At 46.1% G+C, this 8,627-nt stretch overlaps 1 protein-coding gene across 1 annotated transcript; it reads right to left on the bottom strand.

Moving 5' to 3' along the window:
- Positions 1 to 2,381: 2,381 nt before the first annotated feature.
- On the bottom strand, positions 2,382 to 5,573 carry LOC119387444 (tRNA-uridine aminocarboxypropyltransferase 2-like; the record flags this gene model as incomplete). Its single annotated transcript, XM_049413513.1, is given in 5 exon segments — positions 2,382 to 2,511; positions 4,062 to 4,361; positions 5,122 to 5,172; positions 5,174 to 5,213; positions 5,300 to 5,573. Coding segments are annotated over 5 exon segments (616 nt in total), but the record flags the coding sequence as incomplete, so codon positions are not given.
- Positions 5,574 to 8,627: the final 3,054 nt, after the last annotated feature.

Consider the following 8,627-nt stretch of genomic DNA (forward strand, 5'->3'; position numbering starts at 1 on the left):
CAAAACGGCGAGCACATATTGAGATTCGCGAGAGAAGCTGTCGTCAAGGGAGCTCGAGCGTTGGCAAATCGAAGTCTTCATGGGGTGGGTTCAGTTCCTTCTGAGGGCATTAACAGCGCCTGTTCTGTGGACCAGACCACAGAATGAACCCTTGCAATTTGTGACAGAAAACCGTCGTCAAGAGAGGTGGGCTGCTTGGGCTACATAACATTTCCGCACAGCCCACAGCGCGCAAGTTTATTGTGTGGACCACAGAATAAAGCTGCACTCTATTCTGTGGTCTGGTCCACAGAATAAAGCTGCACTCTATTCTGTGGTCTGGACCACAGAATAGTCACTGCGTATCCACAAAGCCGGCTACAATCAGTATAGTCAAACTTGGGGAAAGAAGCCTCACGTCACCGCTGTGTACATCATCCCAAAAAGCATGTTGAGTATAATATTGAAAAACAAATATGACATAAGGGCCCAGGCAGACTAGACGCTTCCGGCACCCGGCGAGTACTCACAGATGCGTATGAAGATTTGGAGGAGCTATTTACGACAATGCCATTTTTTTTTCATGCGTATTAGCCGCCGCTGCATACCCAACTACAAACCGCGGGGGAAAAAAAAGAAGAAAAAACGGCCGCACTGCTGTGAAGTTGACTTCCTTACGGTATCATGAGGCAGTGCCATGAAGCCAAATTGCACGCTCAAATTCGCATCGCAAATACAATAATTTCATTGAAAGTTGTATATCGAATTATCTGGGCTTGTGCGAATATTTGAGCACTTCGAATATTCGAACGAATATTACAGTATTCGAATTCGCTTCGAAACGAATTTAAATTCTAGGAAGTTTCGAAGCATTCGAAATGAATGAATAGACATATATAAACCGCACATAACCCCTTATAAAGGTGGTTTCACTGCTGTGGAGATGTGCTATACCGTGAATACACCTTTCCAGGAGAAATCCGCACTGCCATGAAGCCCCACTTCAAGGTTAAATGAACATACAGTAAAACATCGTTAATTCAAAGTCACTGGGACTGTGAAAAATCTAGTTAAGCGGGTTTTCGAATTAACCAAACATACAAAAAGCGGGATGCAAGGAACTTTCAATTACTGGAAGTAATCAGAGGTGGTTGTTTGCTGTGTCTGCTAGTTTGCGGCTACAAGGGTTATGTTTTCCAGCAATACCTGGCCCCAATTTACCATTAAACCGGGGAAACGGTTGGCCTTGCTGCTGCCAGCGCAAGAAAAAAAAAGGGAAAAAAAACGGTTTCGTGGTCAACTAAAATGCGCACCTGCGGAAAAAAAAAAAAAGACGTGCTTCACTGCAACACAGTGGTGACACGCAGGCAGCATGTCACCTGCTCCTTGCAGCGCCAGCGCATCATGATGTGAATGGGTGGAAAACATCATCATTGAAGTTTTCGAAGTAGGCGTTGCAGGCAAGTATTGTGCTCTGTCAGCAGTGAAAGTACGCAAATTGCCGGAACAACTGCCAATCGGAGGTTCGCATGCATCGTGAATTCCGCCAGACCGCCCTTTATTAATTTCTCTATTTTCCCATAAAGAATGGGTAAAAATCATGACGCGCCGACGTTGAGAGAAGCATGCGTCATGCTGCCCATGTGTCACCGCTGTGTTGCAGTGAAGCACGTCTTCTTTTCTGCAGGCACACATTTCAGCTGACCACGAGACCACCTTTTGTTTAGCTTTTTTCTTGCACTAGCAGCAGCGAGGCTGGGATGTTTCACTTGTCACCCATTAGTATCGCTACAATGCATTGCCTTGTGTCTCCTAAGGGCCATAGTTTCCGCGGATTTGTGGCTAAATCGGGATCGGGAATTGGCACATGGCACCCAAAGTTTTCGAATTAACCGGGCTGGTACTGACCGCCACTTCAAATTATCCACTCAAATTTACATTGCAAAATACGGGGCTGCAGAAATCCTTCTAATTATGTGGGATTTTGAAATTACCCTCACATCGATTCATCATTTTTTAAGTTTCAAAGCTTGTTATACCGGCTTATATGCTCTAAGTATACTAAATTTGACAACGTAACATATTTTACAGGTTATCACTTGCACTCTACCAAAAGTCAAATCCTGCTACTACTCAAAGTTGCTTCCACTTCCTTTTGAACCAAGAAGAATGACATATGCATATGTCTTATTGCAACTAAAAATATTTCGTTGGTTAGTTGGGTCATGACAGATATGCTCATTTTTCTTTATAATATGTGACAAACTATTCAAATTCGCTTCGACCAAATCACTATTCGCTTCGGACCTAAAATTTACTATTCGCACAAGCCTAGAATTATCCTATACATCGAACTAATTCCCGTAATTTTGTGAGTTGTTAAGCAGTTGTTAAGAAACTTGCCTCCTGGAGGTGTGGCTTCTCCTCAAGAGCTGCCAAGGCGTAGGCCACTGTCTCCACTGTCGAAAGGCATTCACTGGTTGGCTGAGTTCGTATCACATAGTGACTTGCCTGAGAAGCATTGACCTGCACCTGGAAGGAATTTAAATCGGTACGAGTGAGCCAAGAGAATTGCTCATTGCACACAGAGAAACATGTTTGTAGCACCATTTCCTCCCGTGTTTGAGCAACGATAAAAGGGTCCTTCAATTGCTATTTGCCAGCTTTCAAAAAGGGTGACTTGCACAGAGCATTTAGAATGTGGTGCAGTGCAATTAACGTACCAATGTTGTGTTCTCTGGTATCGCCAGACATGACAGTGCAGGTAACAGAGACATAACAAAGCAGTTAACTTGAATAAACTGTTCCGCGGTAGAGCACGATTACTACAAGTATTAGCGAACTGAGCAATGTGCCCATTCCTTGTAAGGCTCGTGCAATGTTTAGCCCAGCTGCGCAAGCGCCGTGTTTTCTGTAGATTTTCTGTGCACAAAGGAGAATTGGTGAAACAGTTGTTAATTAAGTATGCATTTTGTGATCATACCCTTACTCTTCTGCAAACCCCTTACACTGCACAGGCACCAAGGGCGGTAGCCACGGGGGGGGGGGGGGGGGGGGGGGGAGGTTCAACTCCCTCACCCCCCCCCCCAAAATTTTCACTTTTGCTTGCGTATATATACACGCACACATACAAACGCACGCACGAACATATGTAAAGTATGGTTGAACCCCCCCGAAAAAAATTTCTGGCTACGCCCCTGAAAGCTACATGGAAATTACTGTGGTTGCGCTGCCTAGGTAAATATCGCTTTAATGGCACACTATGCACATACATTCCAGCTGTTACGAAGCACTTTACAGCAGTGTTTGTTGGATGAAAAAGAACGTTGCTGGAGCCAACATTCCAACAAGGGGAGTCTCCCCTTCCACCAGCATTTACATCTGGAAATAAATGGTGTTCTCTCACTTTGGGATGATACAATATAAGAAAATGTCATTTAGCTGTGCAAATTAAGGTAAGCTGAAGCCATGCGCAATCTTTTAGCTCATAAGGCCACGCGCTCCCGTGTTGCAAGTCATATTGAGGGCGACTGTACAAGCCACGAAAGTATGGCTGTTTTTGTGCAAGGAAATAAAGAGGGAAGGGGTCCAAGGGGAGCGCAGTGGGCCCGTTCCAAAACTTGACAACTCGGCTCTGAGTGTGAACTCCATTGATTGCGCTCCCCTTGACCCCTTCCCTCATTATTTCCTTGCACAAAAACAGCCATACTTTCGTGGCTTCTACATGAACGTGAACCGACTAGCCCAGAAACGTGTACGCCTAGAATAAATGGAAGGTGCAAATGTCTCGCATCATCAGTGTCTTATTATTAGCCTGAGGAGCAGCTCAGCTCATTGCTGCAGTGGCTTTGCTGTTGACGTACAAAATATTACTCGGCATATTCACAGCAAGTGCTGTTATAACATATGACAGTTCAATGCATGAATCTGCACTTCTGCAGTATTTTACCCACTACAGGTATAAGAATGTGCTCACTGTTTGTATAGACCAAGCAGGCTGTATGTGTAAGATGTGTTGAACACTTGATGCAAAGCCAAACACTTGTCTATCTTGCAAATACTTTTCAACGTGATAAACATACCTGCTGCAGTGAGTGCAGCTGCGGGCTGTTGAAGAAGAGCGAACGAGCTTGTGACCAGGTGCCATCTAAGACGACGATGTTGTAACCGTGCCCTCGCTGTTGCACCGTGTCTAATGATTGTACGTCCTTGGCCTCGGGCCCAGGATACAGCAGGATAGTGTCTGCTGATGGAGGATCTTGAAGGACGCTTTCCAGGGCCCCGTAGCGTTCCCGAGAGAACCTACGACCTCGGAGAATGATGCATCTCTCGGTGGAAAGCGCTGCCTCAAGCATGGGAGCTGTGGACAGGTTCCGTTTCAGCTAAGGAGAAGAGAAGTGTGTCACTTGCAGAGTAAAGAGCTGGCAACAAGTTTCCACGAAGTAAAATTCGGGAAAATGTTCAAGCCGGCAAGTAAACAACGAAATCAAAAGGTTCACTGCGTACTTCGTAGGTGGCCTGCAAAACAGCACTTGCACATATTTCAACTCGGCACTTCCGTGCTACCCATGAATAAGTACGAATAAGAACTTTTGTGTAACTGTCAGCATGGTTCTTTCTCTCTGGTGAAGACAGGGCGTAACAAAACGGTAAATAAATAAATAAATAAAAAGAATGGACAGCAACTTTTCTTTCCACATTTTCACGTGTATGATACAGACTTGGATCCACTTACGGTCACCAAATATTTGGGCGGAGTCGCATTTAGCTACTCGTGTTAAAGACGCCTTATGCATAATAACTTCTCTTTTTCTTTCACGTATTGTGCCGGCATGCCTGTGCCTCCTCAAGTCATCAGATGGAGAAGGCGCACAAGTGAACTGCATTGCACTAAAGATATCGTGAATTCGTTGTTAAGGCTGCGAGTACAGAAGTGGAGTTGGCCATTTTTCATTCGGTCTTTCGGTGCAAAAATTGACAGCCGTTCGTAACAGGATCTCGATTCTCCCAAAAGCACGTGCGAAACCTACGTGAACGTAAGCATGTCTTTGTACTTTTTCGTTAAAAAATACTTGCGATTTTGTGAACTTCATGGTAGGCATTTAAGTCACGGATAATGGGATCAAAATGCGACAGCGGTACCTCTCCGGGATGTTGAAGGATGTAAACCTTGCTGGAAATGGCAACCTGGGGTCGCCGGCAAGGAACAGCACCAGCAAACGGAAGGCGGCCGCCTGAAACAAATTTATCAAGGTAATGACAGAATTCGAATATAACGGCGAGTCTAAAACAGAGGGGAAAACGTCAGGCCTGAGCCTACCTGCACTTGTTGCATAAATCTCTCTTGGGTGGAGGATCGGCCAAGATTTGGCCGAGGTGGCTGAACACCTCAGTTTCATCCTCACTCGTTGCCATTGGCTGGTGATTAAAACGCAGTAAGCAGCACTGGTGCAGTAGTCATGAGAGAATCTCTATGTATCGGGTATCAGGCGCTGAACGGGACAACACCAAACACATCACAGAAAATATGTGAAAGACTATAATAGAACGCTAGCTGCGCGCCGCCATCTTGCCGCGTTTTGTTATGCTTGTTGTTTTCTTGTTTTTAAAGTTCCCGCTACTCTTAACTACTAAGTGATCAACTCAGTTCACTACTACTAATCACACAAATGCCCTTTTACGTTTTTCCGTGTGTTTCCGCACGTAGTTCTTGCAGCAAAGAGCAAATAATCACTTCCCAAATTCGGGCTTGTGGTGGATTTTACTGTTTAGCTTTGGCACCGGCTTGGGGGCCCGCCACTCAAAACCGATTCGCCGATGTTTTTGCTGGGACGAGGCTCGCTTTTTTTGCTTGTTTCCGAAAAGCGGTGCGGTAGCTCTTTGCGTAATGGTAGTCCTGTGCGCCAAAACGGTAAGCTGGGACAGGTAGCTGCCGAGTTGCATGACAGGATAGCGCAGCGAGTCTTTGTGAACGAGTTTCTTTCGGGCGAAGCCTAAAGACTTGACACCGTGACAGCGATCAGACGCCAACATCGGGGAGCTCAAATCCAGCGCGGACGGGGGGACGCCTGCGCAAAGTCTGGTGAGTTTTCTTTTGTGCACTTTCCTCGTGCAACCGGTGCAATGTTTCCTTTTCTTTATCGCGCTGCGCTTTTGATTAGCGCCACCTGCAGCGCGTGCTGCGTGCATCGCATGTTTTTGCAAATTTTACTTGCGAAACTCGTTCCGCACTGTTTGCTCTGTATTTGTCCGTCGTCGGAATACCTTCAAGGCTGTTGGGAGTGAGGAATAACTCTTCTGTTTTTTCCTGCTGTATTCAGTCTAATCGCGAAGAAGATAGCGGCGATGTTCGTAAACACGATAAAGCTTCATACATCTCTGCTGCCGTTAGCAGAATGTTTACTTTGTTTCGTCTGCGTTTCACGCGGCCGCGTTGAATTATCTTGTGAAGCTTCGTGCTTTTTAACGATCCTCTCGTGCGTGTGTGTCTAGAGTCTTGTAACAGTGTTTTGGGTAAGTATTGAGCCATCGATTGTTCCCGAGAGGCGCGAGCATCATCCGGAAATTCCAAGTGTTGTGATTCATATCTCGCGTCGGCGCTTGCTGGCCTGCGGTGAGCCCGCGAGCGCGGGCCCCTGCCAGCGGATGCAATTTATTGGTTCCTGCCACTCCCCCTTGTTTCCTCTTTATGCTCGCTTGCTCCCTTGTAGACGGTGATGACGGTCGTGTGATGCTTCGCTTTCGCGTGTGCCGAGGCCGCCGTGCCACGGAAACGGCTGCGACAGTTTAGCTCCTGATAACGGATCCGGCTTTCGCTTTTTTCTCTTCGTTCTCTATAACAATCTGTCTCGCGAGCCGTCACTGATTGCGTGTTTGTGTCTGCTTGATTGGCTGCGCGATAAGTGCGCTAAATCACGTTGCATTGACCGTTTCCGTATGTTCCGTACAAGCGCCAAACTTGAGTCACTCACTCTTGTTGTGTAGCAAAAGTTTACGTTTTTAGTTTGTGGTCTGCGTTGATCGGGTGTAGATACACCGCTTCTTTGTGGCCTATGTATGACTAAAGATATGTCTTCTTTGAACGTACTACGAACGAACGTGCCTGTTGAACGTGTCCAAAGACGTGCTCAAATGTGTTAGTATGTTACATGGTACATACAGTGATACGTTAACAGCGACTGAAGCCATCACCTCGAATTTGAGCAGCGCCCCCCAGCCCCCTTCTCACATTTCCACGATCCCCGCTCTGATTTATTAGGCACGTGCATTAAGACCTACATGACAAGTGTACGTTGATTCACCGATCACATGCTGATAGACTAGTTATTAGTGCACAGAAAGCAAGAAATATCTGCTGTTCTAATTGTTTCGTTGGGTTTACCATGTAGTTTTCTTTGGGTACGAGCATCCCTCGATATTGGGACACCTAGATGAAATCTATTGTTTTCTTTCTAAACATGCATAGCGGTTGTAGATGTCCCTGCGATAAGGATAGTCCACAGCGCTTCCAGTATTGAAGAAAGCCGTGTCACTGGAAAAAAAATCACAGCATATCCACGGGGTGAATGATGATGAGTGGGGCGAAGCTACGGAGGGAATCATCTGTAAACCGTGAAACTCTTCCGTGAAATGCGCCCAGTACATAATATAAAGAGTGTGAAACATCGTGTATATATTAAACATCAAACTTTTATTGTACTGTTGGTTTACGTGGTCCCTTCATTATCACTTGTGATCGGTGAAATGCAAGGAAGAAGTCCGCTCCCGAGCGAAAGAGCGCCAAGAGCGACCGCATTCCCCGCTCGCCCTGTGCGAATTAAAGGCAAGGCTAGAGGGAAGACAGGACGCGCGTTCCACGACGCGAGGTCGGTAGCATGCCCAACGAAAGCCAACGGAACGCGATCGTGCAAGTGATCCGGCTTCGCATCGCCTCATGGTTCCATTTAGCGTCCCAAAACCAAACATATTGCTCAAGGTGTGCCTTGCGTTTTTCGTAGAAATAATTTCTTTATCATGTACATTAAGACGAAAAGTTGAAAGCTCACTAGAGTGTATCGCCCGCAAAGTATGTCTTTTAGTGTGATTTAACTCTCGTATGGCAGGGTCCTCGCGCCGTTGCCGGTCCACCTCGCCCGTTGACGATCGGGCGAGGTGGCTACATGCAACTACTACTACTGCACTTTAAGAAAAACATCTGGCGTTCTTTCGTTCTGCTTTTACAAAACATCTGGCGTCTTTCGTTGGTTTATTTCATCAATCAACGGCGTTTTGAACAAAATTTTTATTGTTTAATCACGCACAGGAGAAATCTCACCAGGCACTACCTTGGAGGTAAACAATGGCTGCTAATGGCAATGAGAGACAGAAGAAGTCGGCTTTTAGCTAACACTTACACTTCTACTTCTACTAACGTTTCCTACTGGAACATGCCAATGGCTGCTAATGGGGAATGAGAGACAGAAGAATTCGGCTTTTAGTTAACGCGCACGCTGCGAATTTTTTATTGTTCAACAACGCACAGGAGAAATCTCCCACCGGCACCACCTTGGAGGTCAAAGCGTATGACTTGTTACTCACTACTACGACCACGACGACTGCGAGGGACGAACGGGTGCCTCTTTAAGGAGCTTCGCCCCTAAAAATCAGTG

The sequence above is a fragment of the Rhipicephalus sanguineus genome, chromosome 3, assembly GCF_013339695.2.
Source record: "Rhipicephalus sanguineus isolate Rsan-2018 chromosome 3, BIME_Rsan_1.4, whole genome shotgun sequence".
Lineage (NCBI taxonomy): Eukaryota > Metazoa > Arthropoda > Arachnida > Ixodida > Ixodidae > Rhipicephalus > Rhipicephalus sanguineus.